At 47.0% G+C, this 27,521-nt stretch overlaps 1 protein-coding gene across 1 annotated transcript; it reads right to left on the bottom strand.

Moving 5' to 3' along the window:
• Positions 1–15,745: 15,745 nt before the first annotated feature.
• ccnb3 (cyclin B3) lies at positions 15,746–26,807 on the bottom strand. The gene is made up of 11 exons (XM_036987269.1): positions 26,651–26,807; positions 25,731–25,868; positions 25,240–25,323; positions 24,077–24,189; positions 23,485–23,617; positions 21,864–22,055; positions 21,580–21,717; positions 20,822–20,977; positions 17,673–17,822; positions 17,221–17,351; positions 15,746–16,522 (listed from the first exon to the last, which is right to left on the bottom strand). Exons 2-11 carry the CDS (start codon positions 25,812–25,814, stop codon positions 16,456–16,458), a joined length of 1,248 nt encoding a protein of 415 aa, XP_036843164.1. The 5' UTR covers positions 25,815–25,868; positions 26,651–26,807; the 3' UTR covers positions 15,746–16,455.
• Between the last annotated feature and the right edge of the window lie 714 nt (positions 26,808–27,521).

The raw sequence follows: 27,521 nt of genomic DNA, 5'->3' as shown, positions 1-27,521 counted from the left end.
CTGTCTGTCTGTCAAATATTATTTTATGTGTCACATGCTTCGTAAACAATGGGTGTAGACTAACAGTGAAATGCTTACTTACAGACTGTGGTCCTTAAGGGTCCTGGCTTCAATTTAGACCCCAAGACTTTTCACCAAGACACCCTAATGCGCCGCCATAGATTGGATTGCAGGGCATTGAGTGAGAGGATGGGTGGGTGCAATCGCTGCCGGCTGCGACACAGCCTGGTCTCGAACCCAGATCTGTAGTGACGTTGCTGGCACTGCGATGCAGTACCATTCGGGAGGCCTGTGCCTGTGTGTAATCCCATACTGAACCTGCTGTGCGAAAAACTTAGGTTAAAAGGTGTACACTGGCCCTACATGCTGAGTGAATAGGTTTAGTATTCAACTGGTTGATGTTTTTAGTCATTCACAGCAGCCTCAGTATGGGATCACACACACGCACGCACGCAGGCCTCCCGAATGGCGCAGCGTTCTTGGGTACTAAATCACAATACTAGCAGCATCACTACAGATCCAGGTTCGAGACCAGGCTGTGTCGCAGCCGGCCGTGACTGGGAGACCTATGAGGCGCCGCACAATTGGCCCAGCGTCGTCCAGGTTAGGGGAGGGTTTGGCCGGCCGGGATGTCCTTGATCATGTCAGCTGGCCGGGCGCATGCACGCTGACTTCGTTCGCCAGTGGGACGGTGTTTCCACCGACACATTGGTGCGACTGGCTACCAGGTTAAGCGAGCAGTGTGTCAAGAAGCAGTGCGTGTTGGCAGGGTCGTGTTTTAGAGAACGCATGGCTCTCGACCTTCACCTCTCCCGAGTCTGTAGGGGAGTTGCAGTGACGGGACAAGACTATCTACCAATTTGGAGATCACGAAATTGGGGAGAAGAAAGAGTAAAAAAATAAGTACAAAAAATAAATCGCACAGTCATTCACAGTCACAGTCAGTCACAGTCAGAGTCACAGTCACAGTCAGTCAGAGTCACAGTCAGTCAGAGTCAGAGTCAGAGTCAGTCACAGTCAGTCACAGTCAGTCACAGTCAGAGTCACAGTCACAGTCAGTCACAGTCACAGTCAGAGTCACAGTCACAGTCAGTCACAGTCACAGTCAGTCACAGTCAGAGTCAGAGTCACAGTCAGTCACAGTCAGTCAGAGTCAGAGTCACAGTCACAGTCAGTCACAGTCACAGTCAGTCACAGTCAGTCAGAGTCAGAGTCAGAGTCACAGTCATAGTCAGTCACAGTAAGTCACAGTCAGTCAGTCAGTCAGTCAGTCAGTCACAGTCCGTCACAGTCATAGTCACAGTCACAGTCAGTCACAGTCAGTCAGAGTCACAGTCACAGTCACAGTCAGTCAGTCAGTCAGTCAGTCAGTCAGTCAGTCAGTCAGTCAGTCAGTCAGTCAGTCAGTCACAGTCAGTCATAGTCAGTCACAGTCAGTCACAGTCACAGTCAGTCACAGTCACAGTCAGTCACAGTCAGTCACAGTCACAGTCAGTCAGTCAAAGTCACAGTCAGTCACAGTCAGTCACAGTCATAGTCAGTCACAGTCACAGTCAGTCACAGTCACAGTCAGTCAGTCAAAGTCACAGTCAGTCACAGTCAGTCACAGTCATAGTCAGTCACAGTCACAGTCAGTCACAGTCAGTCACAGTCAGTCACACAGTCACATTGTGCCCCAGCAGCCTCAGTAGGGATAGAAAAACATTTTCTGCACAGCTACCTGTGTTAATATACACACTCAGACATACAGATGCACACACACATCTTGCAGTACCCGTCATGGTCCCAAAAACCCTGATGATCACATTGCATTTCAACCATCAATAATGTGTGTGTGTGGAGGGGGTTAAAGCGCCTCAAGGTGTGTGTGTGTGTGTGTGTGTGTGTGTGTGTGTGTGTGTGTGTGTGTGTGTGTGTGTGTGTGTGTGTGTGTGTGTGTGTGTGTGTGTGTGTGTGTGTGTGTGTGTGTGTGTGTGTGTGTGACTTAAAGCTCCTCAAGGTGTGTGTGCGTGTGTGTGCGTGGCTTAGAGCGCCTCAAGGTGTGTGTGTGTGTTATAAACCCAGATGGTGAGAACACCTGGTGGAGACGCGTCAGATACAGTCGCTTCCAGTCTTCCCTCTACACATGTTCTGAGTTAGACAGCATCTCAAATGGCACACTGTTCCTTATCTAGTGCTCTACTTCAGGCCAGAGCTCTATGGCACACTGTTCCTTATCTAGTGCTCTACTTCAGGCCAGAGCTCTATGGCACACTGTTCCCTACATAGTGCACTACTTTTGACCAGAGCTCTATGGCACCCTATTCCCTACATAGTGCAATACTTTAGACCAGAGCTCAATGGGGAATAGGATACCACTTAGGACCCATAGAGTCAGTTGAGCCTGATTTCTCCGGCTGAGAAATGCGTTGCGAGAACTCGTTATACCTCTCTTCTCTCTCTCTCTTTCTGTCTGTAACACTGTTCATCTTGATTTGATCAATAATATAATAATACTCTTAGCAAAAAAACGTTTTATTTTTCGTTTACAATCTATAGAAACTTTGAGAATAGCAAGGTTCAGAACTTTCACAGCACAGTTGAAAAATATATGGCAAATAGAAATCAACACTGGATGGTGTTCAGAGATAGATGGGAGGAGTTGAGTGGAGCTGAAGGATGGGACTGGATGGTGTTCAGAGATAGATGGGAGGAGTTGAGTGGAGCTGAAGGATGGGACTGGATGGTGTTCAGAGATAGATGGGAGGAATTGAGTGGAGCTGAAGGATGGGACTGGATGGTGTTCAGAGATAGATGGGAGGAGTTGAGTGGAGCTGAAGGATGGGACTGGATGGTGTTCAGAGATAGATGGGAGGAGTTGAGGGGAGCTGAAGGATGGGACTGGATGGTGTTCAGAGATAGATGGGAGGAGTTGAGTGGAGCTGAAGGATGGGACTGGATGGTTCAGAGATAGATGGGAGGAGTTGAGTGGAGCTGAAGGATGGGACTGGATGGTGTTCAGAGATAGATGGGAGGAGTTGAGTGGAGCTGAAGGATGGGACTGGATGGTGTTCAGAGATAGATGGGAGGAGTTGAGTGGAGCTGAAGGATGGGACTGGATGGTGTTCAGAGATAGATGGGAGGAGTTGAGTGGAGCTGAAGGATGGGACTGGATGGTGTTCAGAGATAGATGGGAGGAGTTGAGTGGAGCTGAAGGATGGGACTGGATGGTGTTCAGAGATAGATGGGAGGGGTTGAGTGGAGCTGAAGGATGGGACTGGATGGTGTTCAGAGATAGATGGGAGGAGTTGAGTGGAGCTGAAGGATGGGACTGGATGGTGTTCAGAGATAGATGGGAGGGGTTGAGTGGAGCTGAAGGATGGGACTGGATGGTGTTCAGAGATAGATGGGAGGAGTTGAGTGGAGCTGAAGGATGGGACTGGATGGTGTTCAGAGATAGATGGGAGGAGTTGAGGGGAGCTGAAGGATGGGACTGGATGGTGTTCAGAGATAGATGGGAGGAGTTGAGTGGAGCTGAAGGATGGGACTGGATGGTGTTCAGAGATAGATGGGAGGAGTTGAGGGGGGCTGAAGGATGGGACTGGATGGTGTTCAGAGATAGATGGGAGGAGTTGAGGGGAGCTGAAGGATGGGACTGGATGGTGTTCAGAGATAGATGGGAGGAGTTGAGGGGAGCTGAAGGATGGGACTGGATGGTGTTCAGAGATAGATGGGAGGAGTTGAGGGGAGCTGAAGGATGGGACTGGATGGTGTTCAGAGATAGATGGGAGGGGTTGAGGGGAGCTGAAGGATGGGACTGGATGGTGTTCAGAGATAGATGGGAGGGGTTGAGGGGAGCTGAAGGATGGGACTAAAAATAGATAACTATTATAAAATATAAAATATATTGTGTCCATAAAATGTATATAGTATGTATGAGCTGAAAGTAGAAGCCTAAGTGTTGTTGTCCATTAGTTTACTCCAATTAGGAAAGGGGTGGTAGGGTTAGGGGAAAATAATAAAGGAAAATATATTTAATTCTCTCTTTCTCTTCCTGTCTGTCTGTCTGTCTGTCTGTCTGTCTGTCTGTCTGTCTGTCTGTCTGTCTGTCTGTCTGTCTGTCTGTCTGTCTGTCTGTCTGTCTGTCTGTCTGTCTGTCTGTCTGTCTGTCTGTCTGTCTGTCTGTCTGTCTGTCTGTCTGTCTGTCTGTCTGTCTCTGTCTCTGTCTCTGTCTCTGTCTCTCTCTTTCTCTCCCTCAATCTTAGGGAGTTTAGAGTTGGTTTGATGTGTAATATCTTGATGTACTGTGGGGTCGTTGCGCTTGTTGGGGGTTTTGTTTTTGAGTCCTGTGGGAAACACATAATTATGGGATCTGTCGTCTGAGCCTTTCAGATACCCTCTGAGAGAGTTATCCTTTTCTATCCCTCCCTCCTTCCCTCCCTCGTTCATTTTATCAGTGTTTACCCAAGAGAGATGAGAAGAGAGAAAGGAGAGGGAAAAGAGAGACACACACACACACACACACACACTGCTGCTAACAGATTAACTTAAGAGCTGAATCTACTGATTCTGAAACAGCAGAAAATTGCATTAGTACCGTCTCCTTGCAGTGTCCGCTAACTTCCTCTGAAAAGCTTCAGCAAAGCAACACGCTGAACACTACAGACGGACTGTGATATATTACTCTATAGAAATCAGCTCACAACTACTTCTCCTGGTCCCTCGAGCCAGATAGGAGCAACATGAAGAGCAACTAGAGAGTGGTGTAAAGTGTGACCGATAGAAAGAGGCAGAGCTGGAGGTAGAGGAGGGAGATGGAGTGAGAGAACATTAGTCAAAATGACGTGTCTGAAGTGTATATGTGCTTTCCCAGTGGAGAGCTTTTTTATAACAACTTTAATTAGGATGTGCCTGGGCAGCTGGGTGTGACTGCTTGTTATATTTTCCTTTCAACACCTCCTCCTCATCCTTCACTTTCTCTCTCTCTCTCCTAGATCTCTTTCATCTCACTTTCTCCACCTCTTCCAGACTTCTCAGTTCCCTCATCCTCCTCTTCCAGACCTTTCAGTTCCCTCATTCTACACTTCCAGACATCTCAGTTCTCTCTCTGTCCTCTCTACTCCTCTTCCAGACTTCTCAGTTCTCTCGCTGTCCTCTCTCCTCCTCTTCCAGACTTCTCAGTTCCCTCTACTCCCCCCCTCTCCCCTTCTCTCTCCCTCTACTCTCCTCCCCCTCTCCCCTTCTCTCTCCCTCTACTCTCCTCCCCCTCTCCCCTTCTCTCTCCCTCTACTCTCCTCCCCCTCCCCTTCTCTCTCCCTCTACTCTCCCCCTATCTCCGACCTCTGTTTATCCCGTATTCCCTTCCTACAGACACTCACTTCATGCTCCTAACCCCACTTCTCTCCCTCCCCATCTCTCTAACCTCATCGGAACAGCAACCTGCTCAGAACCAGATTGGGCATCATGAATAGTTGAGAAGCAAGGGGAGTGCTTTGCTGACTGTGTGTGTGTGTGTGTGTGTGTGTGTGTGTGTGTGTGTGTGTGTGTGTGTGTGTGTGTGTGTGTGTGTGCGTGCGTGCGTGCGTGCGTCTGGCTGTTATTTTAAAACCGGAACTGCTATAATCTCTCTCAGACACAGACAGACTCGCTCGCTCGCTCGCTCGCTCACTCACTCACTCACTCACTCACTCACTCACTCACTCACTCACTCACTCACTCACTCACTCACTCACACACACACACACACACACACACACACACACACACACACACACAACCGTTCAAAGGTATAGGGCACTTAGAAATGTCCTTGTTTTCCATGAAAACATACATGAAATGAATAGGAAATATAGTCAAGACGTTGACAAGGTTAGAAATAATGATTTTTAATTGAAATAATAATTGTGTCCTTCATACTTTGCTTTCGTCAAGGAATCCTCCATTTGCAGCAATTACAGCCTTGCAGACCTTTGGTGTTCTAGACTCTGAAGAAACTGTCTTTCAAAGATAATTCGGAAAAATCCAAATAACTTCACAGGTCTTCATTGTAAAGGGTTTAAACACTGTTTCCCATGCTTGTTCAATGAACCATAAACAATTAATGAACATGCACCTGTGGAACGGTCATTAAGACACTAAACAGCTTACAGACGGTAGTCAATTAAGGTCACAGTTATGAAAACTTAGGACACTAAAGAGGCCTTTCTACTGACTCTAAAAAACACCAAAAGAAAGTTGCCCAGGGTCCCTGTTCATCTGCGTGAACGTGCCTTAGACATGTTGCAAGGAGGCATGAGGACTGCAGGGCAAGAAATTGCAATGTCCGTACTGTAAGACGCCTAAGACATCGCTTACAGGGAGACAGGATGGACAGCTGATCGTCCTCGCAGTGGCAGACCCCGTGTAACAACACCTGCACAGGATCGGTACATCCGAACATTACACCTGCAGGACAGGTACAGGATGGAAACAACAACTGCCCGAGTTACACCAGGAACACACAATCCCTCCATCAGTGCTCAGACTGTCCGCAAAAGGCTGAGAGAGGCTGGACTGAGGGCTTGTAGGTCTGTTGTAAGGTCCTCACCAGACATCACCGGCAACAACGTCGCCTATGGGCACAAACCCACCGTCGCTGGACCAGACAGGACTGGCAAAAAGTGCTCTTCACTGACGAGTCGTGGTTTTGTCTCACATGGGGGTGCTGATCGGATTCACGTTTATCGTCGAAGGAATGAGCGTTACACCGAGGCCTGTACTCTGGAGTGGGATCGATTTGGAGGTGGAGGGTCCGTCATGGTCTGGGGCGGTGTGTCACAGCATCATCGGACTGAGCTTGTTGTCATTGCAGGCAATCTCAACGCTGTGCGTTACAGGGAAGACATCCTCCTCCCTAATGTGGTACCCTTCCTGCAGGCTCATCCTGACATGACCCTCCAGCATGACAATGCCATCAGCTATACAGCTCATTCTGTGTGTGATTTCCTGCAAGACAGGAATGTCAGTGTTCTGCCATGGCCAGCGAAGAGCCCAGATCTCAATCCCATTGAGCACGTCTGGGACCTGTTGGATCGGAGGGTGAGGGCTAGGGCCATTTCAACCCTAGAAATGTCCGTGAAATTGCAGGTGCCTTGGTGGAAGAGTGGGGTAACATCTCACAACTGGCAAATCTGGTGCAATCCACGACGAGGACATGCACTGGAGTACTTAATGCAGCTTGTGGCCACACCAAATACTGACTGTTACTTTGATTTTGACCCCCCCTTTGTTCAGGGACACATTGTTCCATTTCTGTTAGTCACATGTCTGTGGAACTTGTTCAGTTTATGTCTCAGTTGTTGAATCTTATGTTCATACGAATATTTACACATGTTAAGTTTGCTGAAAATAAACGCAGTTGACAGTGAGAGGACGTTTCTTTTTTTGCTGAGTTTAGTTGTCAATTTGTTGTGGTAATCTGAAGAGATTTCACCCCATGCTTCCTGAAGTACCTCCCACAAGTTGGATTGGCTTGATGGGCACTTCTTACGTACCATACGGTCAAGCTGCTCCCACAACAGCTCAATAGGGTTGAGATCCGGTGACTGTGCTGGCCGCTCCATTATAGACAGAATACCAGCTGACTGCTTCTTCCCTCAGTAGTTCTTGCATCGTTTGGAGCTGTGCTTTGGTTCATTGTCCTGTTGTAGGAGGAAATTGGCTCCAATTAAGCGCCATCCACAGGGTATGGCATGGTGTTGCAAAATGGAGTGATAGCCTTCCTTCTTCAAGATCCCTTTTACCCTGTACAAATCTCCCACTTTACCACCACCAAAGCACCCCCAGACCATCATATTTCCTCCACCATGCTTTACAGATGGCGCCAAGCACTCCTCCAGCATCTTTTAATTTTTTCTGTGTCTCACGAATGTTCTTCTTTGTGATCCGAACACCTCAAACTTAGATTTGTCTGTCCATAACATTTTTTTCCAATCTTCCTCTTTCCAGTGTCTGTGTTTGTTTGCCCATCTTAATCTTTTATTTTTATTGGCCAGTCTGAGATATGGCTTTTTCTTTGAAACTCTTCCTAGAAGGCCAGCATCCTGGAGTTGCCTCTTTTGATGTTGAGACTGGTGTTTTGTGGGTACTATTTAATGAAACTGCCAGTTGAGGAGTCTGTTTCTCAAACTAGACACTCTAATGTACTTGCCCTCTTGCTCAGTTGTGCACTGGGGCCTCCCACTCCTCTTTCTATTCTGATTAGAGCCAGTTTGCGCTGTTCTGTGAAGGGAGAAGTACACAGCAGTGTACAAGATCGTCCGTTTCTTGGCAATTTCTCACATGGAATAGCCTTCATTTCTCAGAATAAGAATAGACTGACGAGTTTCAGAAGAAAGATCTTTGTTTCTGGCATTTTGAGCCTGTAATCGAACCCACAAATGCTGATGCTCCAGATACTCAACTAGTCTAAAGAAGGCCAGTTTTATTGCTTCTTTAGTCAGAACAACAGTTTTCAGCTGCGCTAACATAATTGCAAAGGTTTTTTTTTTCTTTCTAAAGACTAATTAGCCTTTTAAAATGATAAACTTGGATTAGCTAACACAACGTGCCATTGGAACACAGGAGTGATGGTTGCTGATAATGGTCCTCTGTACGCCTGTGTAGATATTCCATTAAAAATCTGCAGTTTCCAGCTATAATAGTAAATTACAACATTAACAATGTCTACACTGTATTTCTGATCAATTTGATGTTATTTTAATGTCTTGGGGCTATGCCCCTTTTTTTCCACACTTCCTGTCTGAATGACGTGCCCAAACTTCCTGTCAGGACCTGAAGCCAGGATATGTATAATATAACATAGAATTGGTACCATTGGAAAGAAAACACTTTGAAGTTTGTAGAAATGTTAAAATAATGTAGGAGAATATAACACCCAGACCAAATAATAATTGTGAGAGAGAGTGGTGTGTGTGGACATGTTTATCTAGTCTTGTGGGGACCAGAAGTCCCCCCAAAAATAGTAAACAAACAAAAATGTGAACAACTGGGGACATTTTGTTAGTCCCCACAATGTCAAATGCTATTTGCGTGTGTACTGTGGACACAGAGGTTTAATGATATTTGCGTGTGTACTGTGGACACAGAGATTTAATGCTATGTGTGTGTACACTGTGGACACAGAGGTTTAATGATATTTGTGTGTGTACTGTGGACACAGAGGTTTAATGCTATGTGTGTGTGTACTGTGGACACAGAGGTTTAATGCTATTTGAAAAGGTCATATTAAAACTGCATGGCGAGTGACACACATTGGGTCTGACTCACACACACACACACAGATCTTACTCTTTCCATATTCATATAGTGATCTGATTGGTGGGTTGTTGACTCCGGCCAATGGGGGCCTGGAGGACAGATCATTTGATATATTCCTCTTCTTTCCTTGTTTCCTCCGAAGGAGACGTTGGCCTTTCCTGACCAGGGAATGCTACAACTAACATATCAATACAGGCAGGCAGACAGGCAGGCAGGCAGACAGGGAGGCAGACAGACACAGACAGATGGACAGACAGACAGGGAGGCAGACAGACACAGACAGACAGACAGACAGACAGACAGACAGACAGACAGACAGACAGACAGACAGACAGACAGACAGACAGACAGACAGACAGACAGACAGGGAGGCAGACAGACAGACAGACAGACAGACAGACAGACAGGGAGGCAGACAGACAGACAGACAGACAGACAGACAGACAGGGAGGCAGACAGACACAGACAGATGGACAAAGATGCACACACACAGACTGCACACACACAGACTGCACGCACACAGCATAATTTATGTCAGAACAGATAAGTACTTAGAACTCAGAATCAACTTCCTGGGACGTCAACAATCTACTCCCATCACCCAATCAATATCTCTGATTATGTCTACCCTGCTACAATGATAGTTCTCACTTATAGATTGTAATCAGTGTGTGTGTGTGTGTGCGTGTAGACATTGGTTCGATAGATAGTAGGTCAATGGACTCACTGGGCTATCAATCACTTTAATTGATCTGTGGAGAGGAGGAGAAGAGAAACAGAAGAGAGGAGGAACAGAAGAGAGGAGGAACAGAAGAGAGGAGGAACAGAAGAGAGGAGGAACAGAGGAGAGGAGGAACAGAAGAGAGGAGGAACAGAAGAGAGGTGGAACAGAGGAGAGGAGGAACAGAGGAGAGGAGGAACAGAGGAGAGGAACAGAAGAGAGGAGGAACAGAAGAGAGGTGGAACAGAGAAGAGGAGGAACAGAGGAGAGGAGGAACAGAGGAGAGGAGGAACAGAAGAGAGGAGGAACAGAAGAGAGGTGGAACAGAGAAGAGGAGAAACAGAGGAGAGGAGGAACAGAGAAGAGGAGGAACAGAAGAGAGGAGGAACAGAAGAGAGGTGGAACAGAGAAGAGGAGAAAGAGGAGAGGAGGAACAGAGGAGAGGAGGAACAGAGAAGAGGAGGAACAGAAGAGAGGAGGAACAGAGGAGAGGTGGAACAGAGAAGAGGAGGAACAGAAGAGAGGTGGAACAGAGAAGAGGAGGAACAGAAGAGAGGTGGAACAGAGAAGAGGAGGAACAGAAGAGAGGTGGAACAGAGAAGAGGAGGAAGAGAGAAGAGGAGGAACAGAAGAGAGGTGGAACAGAGAAGAGGAGGAACAGAAGAGAGGTGGAACAGAGAAGAGGAGGAACAGAAGAGAGGTGGAACAGAGAAGAGGAGGAAGAGAGAAGAGGAGGAACAGAAGAGAGGAGGAACAGGGGAGCGAGGAGCAATAAAGAAGAGGAAGAACAGAGAAGAGGAGGAACAGAGGAGAGGAGGAACAGAGGAGAGGAGGAACAGAGAAGAGGTGGAACAGAGGAGAGGAGGAACAGAGGAGAGGAGGAACAGAGGAGAGGAGGAACAGAAGATAGGAGGAACAGAGGAGAGGAGGAACAGAGGAGAGGAGGAACAGAGGAGAGGAACAGAGGAGAGGAGGAACAGAGGAGAGGAGGAACAGAAGATAGGAGGAACAGAGGAGAGGAACAGAAGAGAGGAGGAACAGAGAAGAGGTGGAACAGAAGAGAGGAACAGAAGAGAGGAGGAACAGAAGAGAGGAACAGAAGAGAGGAGGAACAGAGGAGAGGAGGAACAGAGGAGAGGAGGAACAGAGGAGAGGAGGAACAGAGGAGAGGAGGAACAGAGGAGAGGAACAGAAGAGAGGAGGAACAGAGAAGAGGTGGAACAGAAGAGAGGAACAGAAGAGAGGAGGAACAGAAGAGAGGAGGAACAGAAGAGAGGAGGAACAGAGGAGAGGAGGAACAGAAGAGAGGAGGAACAGAAGAGAGGTGGAACAGAGGAGAGGAGGAACAGAGGAGAGGAGGAACAGAGGAGAGGAACAGAAGAGAGGAGGAACAGAAGAGAGGTGGAACAGAGAAGAGGAGGAACAGAGGAGAGGAGGAACAGAGGAGAGGAGGAACAGAAGAGAGGAGGAACAGAAGAGAGGTGGAACAGAGAAGAGGAGAAACAGAGGAGAGGAGGAACAGAGGAGAGGAGGAACAGAGGAGAGGAACAGAAGAGAGGAGGAACAGAAGAGAGGTGGAACAGAGAAGAGGAGGAACAGAGGAGAGGAGGAACAGAGGAGAGGAGGAACAGAAGAGAGGAGGAACAGAAGAGAGGTGGAACAGAGAAGAGGAGAAACAGAGGAGAGGAGGAACAGAGAAGAGGAGGAACAGAAGAGAGGAGGAACAGAAGAGAGGTGGAACAGAGAAGAGGAGAAAGAGGAGAGGAGGAACAGAGGAGAGGAGGAACAGAGAAGAGGAGGAACAGAAGAGAGGAGGAACAGAGGAGAGGTGGAACAGAGAAGAGGAGGAACAGAAGAGAGGTGGAACAGAGAAGAGGAGGAACAGAAGAGAGGTGGAACAGAGAAGAGGAGGAACAGAAGAGAGGTGGAACAGAGAAGAGGAGGAAGAGAGAAGAGGAGGAACAGAAGAGAGGTGGAACAGAGAAGAGGAGGAACAGAAGAGAGGTGGAACAGAGAAGAGGAGGAACAGAAGAGAGGTGGAACAGAGAAGAGGAGGAAGAGAGAAGAGGAGGAACAGAAGAGAGGAGGAACAGGGGAGCGAGGAGCAATAAAGAAGAGGAAGAACAGAGAAGAGGAGGAACAGAGGAGAGGAGGAACAGAGGAGAGGAGGAACAGAGAAGAGGTGGAACAGAGGAGAGGAGGAACAGAGGAGAGGAGGAACAGAGGAGAGGAGGAACAGAAGATAGGAGGAACAGAGGAGAGGAGGAACAGAGGAGAGGAGGAACAGAGGAGAGGAACAGAGGAGAGGAGGAACAGAGGAGAGGAGGAACAGAAGATAGGAGGAACAGAGGAGAGGAACAGAAGAGAGGAGGAACAGAGAAGAGGTGGAACAGAAGAGAGGAACAGAAGAGAGGAGGAACAGAAGAGAGGAACAGAAGAGAGGAGGAACAGAGGAGAGGAGGAACAGAGGAGAGGAGGAACAGAGGAGAGGAGGAACAGAGGAGAGGAGGAACAGAGGAGAGGAACAGAAGAGAGGAGGAACAGAGAAGAGGTGGAACAGAAGAGAGGAACAGAAGAGAGGAGGAACAGAAGAGAGGAGGAACAGAGGAGAGGAGGAACAGAGGAGAGGAGGAACAGAGGAGAGGAGGAATGGAGAGGAGAAACAGAAGAGAGGAGGAATGGAGAGGAGGAACAGAGGAGAGGAGGAACAGAGGAGAGGAGGAACAGAAGAGAGGAGGAACAGAAGAGAGGAGGAATGGAGAGGAGGAACAGAGAGGAGGAACAGAGGAGAGGAGGAACAGAGGAGAGGAGGAACAGAGGAGAGGAGGAACAGAAGAGAGGAGGAATGGAGAGGAGGAACAGAGAGGAGGAACAGAGGAGAGGAGGAACAGAAGAGAGGAGGAACAGAGGAGAGGAGGAACAGAAGAGAGGAGGAATGGAGAGGAGGAACAGAGAAGAGGAGGAACAGAGAAGAGGAGGAACAGAGGAGAGGAGGAACAGAGGAGAGGACTGTGTGTTGCTAGTACTGCAGAGGAAACAAACTATACTGAATAGAACACATAAATGCAACATGTAAAGTGTTGGTCCCATGTTTCATGAGCTGAAATAAAACATCCCAGAAATGTTCCATACACACAAAAATATTATTTGTCTTAAACAATAGTTCTCACTGATAGATTGTAATCAGCAGTCACTGTGTGTGTGTGTGTGTGTGTGAGAATTTAATGTTAATTTCTCTACCATAAGCCACCTCCAACGTTGTTTTAGAGAATTTGGCAGTAAGTCCAACCAGCCACACAACCGCAGACCACGTGTAACCATGCCAACCCAGGAAGGACCTCCACATCCGGCGTCTTCACCATCGTCTGAGTCCAGTCACCCGGACAGCTGATGAAACTGAAGAGTTTTTCTGTCTGTAATAAATCTCTTTTAAGGGGAAAAACTCAATCTGATTTGCAGGGCTTGGCTTCCCAGTGGGTGGGCCTATGCCCTCCCAGACCCACTCTTGGCTCCCCAGTGGGTGGGCCTATGCCCTCCCAGACCCACTCTTGGCTACCCCGTGGGTGGGTCTATGCCCTCCCAGACCCACTTTTGGCTCCCCTGTGGGTGGGCCTATGCCCTCCCAGACCCACTCTTGGCTCACCAGTGGGTGGGCCTATGCCCTCCCAGACCCACTCTTGGCTCCCCAGTGGGTGGGCCTATGCCCTCCCAGACCCACTCTTGGCTCCCCAGTGGGTGGGCCTATGCCCTCCCAGAACCACTCCTGGCTCCCCAGTGGGTGGGCCTATGCCCTCCCAGACCCACTCTTGGCTCCCCAGTGGGTGGGCCTATGCCCTCCCAGACCTACTCTTGGCTCACCAGTGGGTGGGCCTATGCCCTCCCAGACCTACTCTTGGCTCCCCAGTGGGTTTGGCCTATGCCCTCCCAGACCCACTCTTGGCTCCCCAGTGGGTTTGGCCTATGCCCTCCCAGACCCACTCTTGGCTCCCCAGTGGGTGGGCCTATGCCCTCCCAGAACCACTCTTGGCTCCCCAGTGGGTGGGCCTATGCCCTCCCAGAACCACTCCTGGCTCCCCAGTTATGTCCATGAAATTCATTTATTTTAATTGACTGATTTCCTGATAGGAACTGTAACTCTGTAAAATCTTTGAAATTGCGTTTTATATTTTTGTTCATTAATGTAGACAGTCAGACAACTGCAACCTGTTGAAAACTGTGCTAGTCAGACATCTCAATAAAAACAGCCAGGGACGATTCATTACCATAAAGTCAGTCATCATCCTCCTGTTGTCAAAGTACAGGTGTAGAGAGAGCTTTGGGCCAGTAACGGTCACTGGCAAGTCCCCGAGCAGGCAAGGTGGAAAAGTATTCCGTCCCGCCCTGGAGTTCAAGCCCAGCCAATCAGAATGAATGCAGTTAAGAGTTGGTCTGGGAGGGCATAGGCCCACCCACTGGGGAGCCAAGAGTGGGTCTGGGAGGGCATAGGCCCATCCACTGGGGAGCCAAGAGTGGGTCTGGGAGGGCATAGGCCCACCCACCGGGGAGCCAAGAGTGGGTCTGGGAGGGCATAGGCCCACCCACCGGGGAGCCAAGAGTGGGTCTGGGAGGGCATAGGCCCACCCACCGGGGAGCCAAGAGTGGGTCTGGGAGGGCATAGGCCCACCCACTGGGGAGCCAAGAGTGGGTCTGGGAGGGCATAGGCCCACCCACTGGGGAGCCAAGCCCCCCACCCCCCCAACAACTGCTCCCTGGACGCCGATGTCAATCAAGGCAGCCCCACGCACCTCTGATTGAGGCATTGGGTTAAATGCATTGTTGGACAATTGACTAGGTGCTCCTAAATTGACACTCCACTGCCACTTGCTGGTCCAATGGGTGTACTACATCCCAAAAAGGAAACGGAGGTCAGATGACATGATCCCTTGTAAGATCGCTAATTGCCTCAAGTCCGCTCCCCTTCACAAAACCGATTGGATGAGGTCAAAGTGGTCTCTGGCTTTCTCCACCAATGGGTTGAGGAGAGAGAATGAGGAGTACGCAATTGAGCTCTCTCATTGATCCAAATATGGGAAGCATCTCAATTACGTTTCCTTGCTTCCTTTCAAAACCCATTGGATTGAAAAGGGCGTCAGAGGTGAGGAATCAAGGAAATGCATTTGAGAGCGCAGCGTTCCCACACCTGCTGGTTAAGGTAACGATTGAACAGTCAACCAATCCCAGCTGTGTGTCTAGGGACAACTTTTCTCCAGAGCCCACTGGGTGGTGTGACCTGTCAGCCTTAACTAAATGTATCACTATATGCACTGCCATTTACAGACATGGACTCATTGTCAGAGAAAAACCTCATGAGTTGATTTCATCTGTCGTACCATCAGAACCCAAAATATAAGCTCGTTTTAACCAAGAAAATAAACACCTCAAAACAGCATGGCTGGTCAGCGTATGAACTCCTGTAGATCCATTCTCCAGCCCCCAGCCTCCAGCCCCATTCTCCAGCCCCATCCCCCATCCTCCAGCCCCATTCTCCAGCCCCCAGCCCCATCCCCCAGCCTCCATCCCCATCCCCCATCCTCCAGCCCCATCCCCCAGCCCCATTCTCCAGCTCCCAGCCCCATTCTCCAGCCTTTGACAGAAACTAAACAAAAGCGCTGTGATTTGTTGCAAGTTGCGATGGACTTCTCCATGCGACTAAGTATCACACCTTTAGAGTAAGGATTGAAAAACAACGCAAAAAAAATGACAAGATCATTTGTGTTATAAACAATAAAACAGGATTTATTTAATTCAGGAGGTCTGAGCCATTTAAAAATAACAACAGTAAAAATCCTCTTGTTCAAAACGTTAAAGAGTTTCTATACATGATACACACTGTACAACGTAAAATACATTTCTGGGAGGCAGACAGACCTGGAGAGGTACTGAGTAATATGCAGGGGTTTCGTTCCAGCACCACTCTAACACACCTGCCTCCGCTAATCAAGGTCCTGATGAGAAGCCGATTAGTAGAATGAGTTGTGTCGATTGGAGCAAAAACCTTGACAACTCCCGACAGAGACAGCCGTATCGTTTATACCCATAAAGAACACTGTTACCGTGGGTTACACAACAGTATCAAATGGTCGATGATATTAACAGTAAATCAATTTACTTTTTCACTACACACACACACACCTCTAAAAAAATACCTCTGTAACTTTTAGATTAGCCTTCAACACTTATAAAAAGTTTAAACATGTTTTTTTTCTTAGTGTAAAAACAGATACAACTTGAACAAGTAAAATAAAAATAATAGCATTGGTGCTGAAAAGAAAATACATCTCTGCTTGATTTATACAACAAGAACAGATGCCATCCCTTCATTAGAAAACAAATAACAGTGATATAAATATTACAGAATATATATACACAGTGACTTCCTTAGACAAGTAGATATTCTCCCACCAACTAGTTTCTACGGGTCACTTCAACGCCCTCTCCAACGTGTCCAGGTCCACCGTCGGAGTTGTCGCCACTTCAAAGAACACCCTGATGGCAGAATTAAAGGTCTCCATTGAAAATAATCACTTGCAAATGCAACCCCCGCCCCCCCACCACCCCCGGGGGGGAGCCACGCCCCCCCATATATTTGGCTACGGTGCATGTAAACATCCGACTTCAAGTGTATTTTGACACTGGAAATGTGAGAAAATGAACATTAGGTTGGAAAGTGGTGTAATTTAGGATGGTCCACGCACATGCAGGCGTGAAGGCGTGCCAGCGCCACTTCCCCCCCCCAGGAGGTTAAAGGCTTGGCATGGGCCCTCAAATCCTCGACTGGGTAAGGCCAAAACGACATAATACAGTCCAACGTCAACTCATTTTAATTATGCTTTTAGATAAAAATAGAAAATGTCGACCGTTACTCCAAAGGACCATTCTAAGAATACAATATGAAAATCATTGTTTCCACAGGAGGAAATCACCAGTTGACAACCGGGGTTAAAAATGGTTTGACCTCTGTAGCCATTTTAGTTCCATGTACAAACTACTTCCAAGCACAGTTCAGGTTTTTTTATATTTGACTAATGATTAAAAAAAAAAAAAAAAAAATATATATAGCATTTATTCAGTCACTCTATTCATACCTTATTTTGAGCGTGAGCAAAGCCTGGGAGCTAAGGTTAAACTGACCGACAGTACACTTACCTGAGAACTATAATACCTAGTTTCCACAGTACACTTACTTGTGAGAGTACTTGCTCCGGACGGCCAGGAGTTTGTCGTCTGGCGGGGAGGTGAGCATGGAATGGAGCCTCCGGACAACAGGGACCAGCTCTGACACTTCGTACCCAGAGTGGAACACCAGGATGGGGGACTAGAGGACAGGGATGTGGGTGATTAAATACAGACCATAAAAAAGTATTACCAGCCCCTCTGTACTGACTATGGGGACAGTAAGATGCCAGACAAGGCATTGAAGAACCAGGAGCCGAAAGTAGAGACCGATCTAGACAGAACGGCACAGAAATACACTGAGTGGACAAAACATTAGGAACACCTGCTCTTTCCATGACAGACTGACCAGGAGAAAGATATGATCCATTATTGATGTCACTTGTTAAATACACTTCAATCAGTGTAGATGAAGGGGAGGAGACGTGTGTGTGTGTGTGTGTGTGTGTGTGTGTAAGCTCACCCATCCTCCCAGCTCCTTGGTGACTAGAGCCAACAGCAGACAGGCTGAGGCCAGTAATGATCCTCTCTCTGGGACCAGATCCATCTCCTGAAGACTCAGCTCACACACATACCGGGCCAGGGTTAGAGTTTCCATACTGGCACTCACACACTGGAGAGAGACACAGATGGGTTACACACTGGAGAGAGACACGGAACACACACACATGCTGCAGACAAGAGGATAAACATGAATCGGGTTGCACATTTGGGGAATATTCAGAGATGGAAACTTTCCCGTGGGAATTAACAGAAATGTGTAAATTAACACCATTTAAAATGTAGATGGTTGTTTTGCCTTGGATATATTTATCATATGGAGACAAAGGTAAATCAGAAGTAGACAGTAATACATTAAATCCTTCCAATGGGAATACAATTATTTAGTTACAAATTAAACTTTAAATGAGTTGGCTCTTCACATGGGATGATTTCACTGAACAACAAGGGACTATTGAATGATACATCACATCACGTCTCCCAAAAACATTTTCAACATACAGCTGTAAAATGATAATCTAGAAACTAAAGCTTTGGTTGTGTTCCTCTCAGGCTTCCATGTCTTCTCCCTGGACCTCCTCAATGTCCACCTCTTGAACGTCAGACTCCGAGGCCCCATCTTCACTGTCACTGTCCAACCTTGTTGAGGATGGCCGATTGGGAGGCTTTTTGAGTCTGACATTTTCCCGGGTGGGCACCAATTTTTCAAACCTTGTATTGGCCAGCATGTTGCGTGCTTTGGTGTGTGTGTTCCCAAACAAGGACCAGTTGCGCTCTGAGGCGGCTGATGTTTGTGGGATTTGTAGGATGATGGCGGCAACAGGGGAAAGAGTCTCAGATCCACAAAGTCCCTTCCACCAACCAGGTGGCTGATGAGATATGTTGGCAAGACTGCCATATTGCATCTCCATCACAAAGCCCTTGCTTAGAAGTGTACTTCGCCAGACTGCCATGAACTTTGCCCTCATCCAGGCCAAGGTGGCGAGACACGGTAGTGATGACACCATAGGACTTGTTGATCTCTGCACCAGACAGGATGCTCTTGCCAGCAGACTTGGGGTCCAACATGTACGCTGCAGCGTGGATGGGCTTCAGGCAGAAGTCTGGACACTTTCTGATGCATTTCAGAACTGCAGTTTCCTCTGCTTAGAGCAACAGTGCAGTGGGCAGTACAGATTTCTTCTCTTACATCTGCAAGCAGAGTCTGAACATTAGACAGGATGGGATTGTCTCCCTCAATCCATGCAATGGCTACTGCTATAGGTTGCAGGAGTTTCAGGCTGCTTACCACTCTCTCCCAAAATACATCATCCAGGAGGATCCTCTTGATGGGGCTGTCCATATCGGCAGACTGTGATATGGCCATTTCATGGCGAGACTCCTTCCCCTCCAGGAAACTGTCAATCATGTGGACAACACCACCCCAAAGGGTGTTGCTGGGCAGCTTTAAGGTGGTGCTCTTGTTCCTCTCACTTTGCTTTCAAACAGCCTTCAGCTCATCTGCATTGTAGAGACCGGTGTGTCTGTTGTCCCTTGTGTCTGTGCTCTTGTAGGATACTGGTTGAGATGTAGTTAATTATTCCTTGCTCATGGTATCCACCTGCGTTCCATTGCTCATGGTATCCACCTGCGTTCCATTGCTCATGGTATCCACCTGCGTTCCATTGCTCATGGTATCCACCTGCGTTCCACTCCTCATGGTATCCACCTGCGTTCCATTCCTCATGGTATCCACCTGCGTTCCATTGCTCATGGTATCCACCTGCGTTCCATTGCTCATGGTATCCACCTGCGTTCCATTGCTCATGGTATCCACCTGCGTTCCATTGCTCATGGTATCCACCTGCGTTCCATTCCTCATGGTATCCACCTGTGTTCCATTCCTCATGGTATCCACCTGTGTTCCATTGCTCATGGTATCCACCTGCGTTCCATTGCTCATGGTATCCACCTGCGTTCCATTGCTCATGGTATCCACCTGCGTTCCATTCCTCATGGTATCCACCTGCGTTCCATTCCTCATGGTATCCACCTGTGTTCCATTGCTCATGGTATCCACCTGCGTTCCATTGCTCATGGTATCCACCTGCGTTCCATTGCTCATGGTATCCACCTGCGTTCCATTGCTCATGGTATCCACCTGCGTTCCATTGCTCATGGTATCCACCTGCGTTCCATTGCTCATGGTATCCACCTGCGTTCCATTGCTCATGGTATCCACCTGCGTTCCATTGCTCATGGTATCCACCTGCGTTCCATTGCTCATGGTATCCACCTGCGTTCCATTGCTCATGGTATCCACCTGCGTTCCACTCCTCACGTAGACAAGAAGGAATACTCCGGTTGGAACTTTATTGAAGCTATATGTTAAAAACATCCTAATGATTGAGTCGACCGGTAATCTCACTTTTTGAAGATTTTGTCCGATATAACGCTGACCAGAATGAGCGTTTGGATATGTATACCAAACACGCTAACAAAAGGAGGTATTTGGACATAAATAACAGACGTTTTAAAACAAAATAAACACTTGTGGACCTGGGATTCCTGGAGTGGTTTCTGATGTAGCTCAAAGGTAAGGGAATATTTATCATGTCATTTCTTGTTTATGTTGACGCCCTCTGTGCGGCTGTGGTGTTTTTACTTACCCCCCCCCCCTATAGAAAGGGGTCCCTCACCCCCTATAGAAAGGGGTCCCTCACCCCCTATAGAAAGGGGTCCCACACGCACAGAGTGTTTTCTGCATAGAAAAGTATTGGACCGCTTATGACCAAACAGTGTGTAAATAAATAAATAAATAACTAGAACCAGATAAAGTATGGAGAAAATATAATGCTGTTTAAAGATCTTTGAGCGCTAACAATCAACATAAAAGCTAGACAGTCAGAATCTAAGATGAAAAACATTTAGCATTCAGGAGTGTTTATGGCATGGGGCCCCCATAGATTTTGCTATGTCTGAGTCACTCAATTAGCATATAGTGTGTCAAATTGCAAGAAATTTGCTTTTAACGAGCGACAATTTGTCGCTGCGGCCAACGGGGGGGGGCCTCTAAAAATGTTCAGTTGACCATCACCGTAGCCTCATTTTGACGCAGGAAAAACCCTGTACCTTGGCATATCGCCTGAGGAAGCGGTAGGGGACGGGGATGTTGATGTCGAACTCCAGCGCCTGCAGGATGCTCGTCTCCATAGCAATAACCTCCTCCCTCTTGTACGCATCATCACAGACGTACAGGAAGTCGTCCACACAGGGCGGACAGCGCTCCTGATGGAGGGAGAGAGAAAGGATGGTGGGTAAGAGAAAGAGTATTACACAGAAAGAGAGCCCAAGTGAGGACAACACTAATTTGGGCACAATGAGCCTGTCTCCCCCACCCTCCATCCCTCACCTCTCCTACCGTTAACCGGAGTAGTGGACAGGTAGTGTGTGTGTTTAATATCCCTCACCTCTCCTACCGTTAACCGGAGTAGTGGACAGGTAGTGTGTGTGTTTAATATCCCTCACCTCTCCTACCGTTAACCGGAGTAGTGGACAGGTAGTGTGTGTGTTTAATATCCCTCACCTCTCCTACCGTTAACCGGAGTAGTGGACAGGTAGTGTGTGTGTGTGTTTAATATCCCTCACCTCTCCTACCGTTAACCGGAGTAGTGGACAGGTAGTGTGTGTGTTTAATATCCCTCACCTCTCCTACCGTTAACCGGAGCAGGGGACAGGTAGTGTGTGTGTGTAATATCCCTCACCTCTCCTACCGTTAACCGGAGTAGTGGACAGGTAGTGTGTGTGTGTGTTTAATATCCTTCACCTCTCCTACCGTTAACCGGACTAGTGGACAGGTAGTGTGTGTGTGTGTGTTTAATATCCCTCACCTCAAACTTGGATGCTATGAGCAAGGCTGTAGAACCTATAAGCTGTAGATTCTCTCTGTTGACCGGAGCTACGGACAGGAAGTGGTCTGTCACCTTCACAGCCAGGTACAGAGTCTCATGGTTCAGCTCAAAGTTCTCCTGGAAGCACAGAGTAAACACACACTCGCTCCAGCACACAAAGAACCACAGTGTCTCATCTTCACTCCTATTTTAAAAATTGGTCTGTTCTACAGGCATACTGCGTTGTCGTGTTATTATAGTAGCAAGTGTACTGGGTTCCTGACCTGCACCTCGACCAACCAGTCCACTAGGATGGCCCTCATCCCAGAGTTCAGACTGGGCTGGATGGACATATAGTCAGACAGGATGAACTTCTCCTCTCTGGCCTTGAGGTAGTCAAATATTTCCTTGGCGTACTGAGCAGTCAGAGTGGGGTCCTCCTGGTGCTGAGAGTCTATATCAAACTCCTCAGGGATCTGAGAGTGGGAGGGGCAGAGAGAGGGAAGAGTGATATTTAGGTGCAGTACAAAACACTGCTAGACTGTGCCCAAGCGAGTTCCATAGAACTATTCCTGACTGTCCCCATGTACAGTACCAGTCAAAAGGTTGGGACACATCTACTCATTCCAGGGTTTATTTTATTTTTTTACTATTGTCTACATTGTAGAATAATAGTAAAGACAACACTATGAAATAACACGTATGGAGTCATGTAGTAACCAAAAAAAATATATATATATAATATATATATATATACACACACTGTATATATTTTATATTCTTTAAAGTAGCCACCCTTTCTTTGCCTTGATGATAGCTTTGCAGACTCTTGGCATTCTCTCAACCAGCTTCATGAGGAATGCTTTTCCAACAGTCTTGAAGGAGTTCCCAGATATGCTGAGCACTTGTTGGCTGCTTTTCCTTCACTCTGTGGTCCAACTCATCCCTAACCACCTCAATTGGGTTGAGGTCAGGTGATTGTGGAGGCCAGGTCATCTGATGCAGCACTCCATCACTCTAGTGATTAGTCAAATAGTCCTTACACAGCCTGGAGGTGTATTGGGTCATTGTTCTGTTGAAAAACAAATGATAGACCCACTAAGCGTAAACCAGATGGGATGGCATATCGCTGCAGAATGCCATGGTAGCCATGCTGGCTAAGTGTGCCTTGAATTCTAAAGAAGTCAGTGCCACCAGCAAAGCACCATCACACCTCCTCCTCCATGCTTCACGGTGGGAACCACACATGCAGAGATCTGTTCACCTACTCTGAATCTCACAAAGACGCGACGGTTGGGGCGCATCAGACCAAAGGACCGATTTCCACCGGTCTATTGTCCATTGCTCGTGTTTCTTGGTCCAAGCAAGTCTCTTCTTATTGGTGTCCTTTAGTAGAGGTTTCTTTGCAGCAATTCGACCATGAAGGCCGGTCTTAAAGTGATGGACTGTCGTTTCTCTTTGCTTATTTGAGCTGTTCTTGCCATATAATGGACTTGGTCTTTTACCAAATAGGGCTTTCTTCTGTATACCACCCCTACCTTGTAACACAAGTGATTGGTACAAACGGATTTGGAAGGAAATAAATTCCACAAATGACCTAGTAACAAGGCACACATGTTAATTGAAATGCATTCCAGGTACCTACCTCATGAAGCTGGTTGAGAGAATGCCAAGAGTCTGCAAAGCTGTTATCAAGGCAAAGGGTGGCTACTTGTTATTTGTTTAACACTATGGTTACGACATGATTCCATATGTGTTATTTCATAGTTTTAATGTCTTCTATTATTCTACAATGTAGAAGATTGTAAAAATAAAGAAAACCCTGGAATGAGAAGGTGTATAAACTTTTGATTGGTACTGTAGATCCCACTGATGTGACAATAGTCTGGTGCTCCATTAGCCTACCTGTGGTCTCCGGAGGTGGGGGGGCAACTCTCTAGGTGGAACAGCCTCCACCACCACAAGCTCTTCAACTGGGGCCTCCTCCTCCCCCCTCTGCTTCTCCTCCTCCTGACTCTCTGAGCTCATTGAGCCAGACCTGGAGAAGGGAGACAGGTGGGAATAGGGTGAAGTGTTTAGATTTCACATTTTAGTCATTTAGCAGATGTTCTTATCCAGAGCAACAGTCCGTGTCTATATAGCAGTCACTGCAAGCAAAACGTCCCTCAGTAAAAGGCAGAGAAAGCTAGTGTTTTGATGTGGAATGTTATGAATCTATAATAAATCGATGAACTCACACACACACAAAAAAAAGGACGACAAAGTTGTATCGTAATAAGAGATGACTGATCAAGTGATTCAGTATCAGGATTGCCCCCATAGCAAGCATCATAAACATATACAATTACTCTGTCCATTTATAAATTGGCCCCCCTTCTCGCTCACCTTCACAGAAAAACAACTACACCGTTCTTCACAGCCCATCAAACCTAACGACAGTACAGCGGGGCGGGGGGGGGGGGGGGGGGGGAGAGGGGCGGGGGGGGCAATGACTTACTTTTTAAGGTTGGCTTCATTCTTGTCTAACACAGTGGAGGTGGCCTTCTTCTTCTGCGTCTTCTTAAGGGAGTTCTTCTTGGTACCTGGAAGGCTGATGTGAACCTTGTGTGCCTGGAAGCCATGGAGAGACCAGAGAGTCAACGCCACAGTCTTTTCATAGTGTGCAGATGAGGCAGAACATTCCCTGGTTATCGATCGACCTGTGTGTCACCCTATTCATACGTGTGACACCAATCCCCTATTGGCAGGCATAATATGTTTATTTATTATTATTGCCAAGACAGAACTTTTAAGTTCTTGTTTCTCAAGTTGAGATCTACCCCACCATACACCCAACTGCCAAACGAAAGTGGGTTTCAGTGCCAGTCTGCAGCAGAACCTGGTGGAAGACTAGTAGAATCTGTCCCTCCCCAGGAGACCATTCAGACTCTGTTCTGTGATGTATTCATTTCAAACCAAAATCGTAGAAAACAGTGGCAAAAACTAGGGATGCACGATAGCAAAAAGCATACTGGAATCGGACCATATTATCTAAAAATGCCAGAATCAGGCCGATGTCGTCTAGTTTAACTCCGATGTGCAAAACCGATGTCAACGCTGACGTGCATACCGATATAGCGTAACGACGCCACGAATATAGTGCAACACAGCATTCCAAACCTGGCCCACAATATCTGCTGTGTGGATCTAGCAGTCAACAAGTGGAGCAGTCATTTGAAAGAGTAAGAACACTTCAGGGAGACTCAAAATCCATTAATCCATTAAAATCCATTAATTAATTCATTGCCCTTGACAATCAACCGTCCTCTGTCGTGGATGATGTTGATCTCGTACCGAGGAAAGCCGTATTGCACAGCAAGGCTGTGCTGGTTGTCATACCGCATCGAGACACCTACTCAACAAAACCCCACAGTCTGTGTCGGCAGTTAACTTGGAAAAGTACTCTAGTCTATGTACTGCCGTCTTCACCATGCCAGGTACAAGGACCGCTACTTCCATACAGACAAGAAACTGATTTTTACATGAAAATGTTAGACATGAACGTTTTGCAACGGAAAACAAGTTAGTTGGACAAATTCAGGTTAGTCCCTCCCAGTTGAGTTAGGTTGTTTGATTCTAGTGAAAACACCCCAGATAGATCGACAAAGAGAACAGGTTTACATTGGTGAGGTCTACGAAGGCTGTCCTCTTCTTAGGGGCTCCTTGGGGAGGGGACGACGACCTCTTGACCTGGGGGCCTTCCTCCTAAAACACAGAGCTATGTTATTTGATATGGAGCTATGCAATGAAGAGTGATAGCAAGACACTATTGAGGTTAGTTTAGTCCACACCGGAGCAGCGGTTTCATTGAGAGATAAGAGGGGTTAAGTTAACCAGCAGATATCAGACACACAATTTCAAAAAGCAACACAGACAAATACATGTAGCTAGCTCACCCAGATGATGTACCTCGCTATGCAATAATAGGTTGGCTGGTTACAAAGCTAGATACAGACCAACAATATAAAAAATAAACTGTCAAAGGGAGAGCTGGCCAACGCTCCTCCTGGAGAGCTAGTTGGCAATTGGGTGGTGCACGTTTTTGTTCCAGCACTACTAGAAAAACACCACCCCTAAAATCAACAGTGGGAGGCTATTATTAGTCAATTTACCTGATTCTCTATCCCTTTGCCACGTAATTTGGGTATTTTACTGCCAGCAGTAACACTTGGTTTCTTCCCCCTGGGAAAAGGCATGACTTCAGCTTGGGAGTTTTCACCAAATGGGTTCAGACGGTCAGTGGTTGTTTCCTACAAGAGAAAACATAACATTTGCATGCGCTACGAAATATAAACGTGAAGGCCTGTTTCTGTGATCTTCAAAACATAATAGCTTGTTCACTGGAGTTGAGGGACCCGAGATCGAATCTGACTCCCAGGATCCTTCAATTCCCTTTGTCCCTTTGACACACGGTCGGTCGTTAGGCACCAAAATATGGAGTGTCGCATTGCAACTATCGTTATTAATGCCGTTCCGCACGGTTTGTACTTAAAAAAATAAATAATCAATATTCCTTCCGGATACTGTCCTGCTGCTGTCTCAGCCGACCTGAGGGCGGCGGTAATGAGTGATTATATTAGAGGTCCAGAAGGTGGATTTGGACATGTGCACTTCGTCAAAAACAAATAACTGATTTAAAACTCTTTAAAAAACATTTTTAAAAAACATACATACCGTGCACAGTGGCAGTAATTACGATAGTTACTCTGCGAAACTCCATATTATGAAGCGTACTGCGACGTTAACGATCGTATTTGAACCTTATAACGTTTGCAGAGCTGGTTAATGGGACTTTGAATAGAAGGACCCTGGGCATCAGATACAATCTCGCCTCCTCACATCCAGATACTGGTTCACAGGGCAATATGTTGGTATCACAAGCAGAAAACGTACATTGTGTGGAAGAATCTAACGTTAACGTTGGTCAGCCTACTGCTCAAAGGGTCCTGCACCCGACCGCACGTGATTTCGAAAGGGTAGCACGCTATCTAGTGAGAAAACTAGCTTATCCGTTAATGAAACAACATCTTACCTTATCGTATTTTCCGTGCTGTCAAAATTGGTTGCAAAAGTTTCTGATCGGAAAAATACAACATTCAACACAGGTCGAAACGGCGAGCTAAAACACATTTGTAAGCAAAACTACTTCCAAACACCGTGCGGACGGTGCTGATTGGTTGAAATTCGTCGATAGTTCGCCTATCAGCGCTCAGCTACGATGCCGTTGTTAGGGGGCGGAGTCTTTAGAATTTTCAAACTTCTTAGCAACCAATGGGAGCTCGTCGGTGTTTGCTGAAGTAAATGCGTTTTCACAGGTAATGTTGTGGTTGTGAACGGTACCGCGGGGACATTTCTTAGAGCGTTTGTAAGAATTCCACGAACTATATATTTTTCTTTCTTTCACAAGAACTAAAAATAACAGTTTCTGGATGCGATTACATTTGCACATTCTACATAACGTTAGCAAGCTATAGTTTAACATGTCAACATGCTAAACCCTCTTTCTTGAAACAAGCTTGGTTTTAAAGAACTGTTAAAACAGTCACTCTGCTATTCATATGGTTGGGTTACAAAAAGTCCCTAGGATTCCGTAAACAAAATGGCAGGCCCTATTTTCATTTGCTAGAGTAAAATAAAATTGAATGATATTATTGTATTTGAAGAAACAAATTACAACTAACACAACTCTATAACAGGGGTGTCAAACTCATTTTGCTCCAGGGGTACCGCATTCAATCTTCAAGGATGCTCCCTGACTGTCTAGTGATTATTAGTGAACTGGACAGTCAAGAAACTGTGAGACTATATGACCATTATAATTTCTACACAGTTTCCATTTGGTTTTAGTCATTTTAAAGTATGTTTTACTCAAACCACCCAAGGGCCAGATTGGACCCACCTTT

The sequence above is a fragment of the Oncorhynchus mykiss genome, chromosome 9, assembly GCF_013265735.2.
Source record: "Oncorhynchus mykiss isolate Arlee chromosome 9, USDA_OmykA_1.1, whole genome shotgun sequence".
NCBI lineage: Eukaryota > Metazoa > Chordata > Actinopteri > Salmoniformes > Salmonidae > Oncorhynchus > Oncorhynchus mykiss.
Note: the sequence above shows the minus strand (reverse complement) of the source record. Positions and strands in the feature narration are given on the sequence as shown.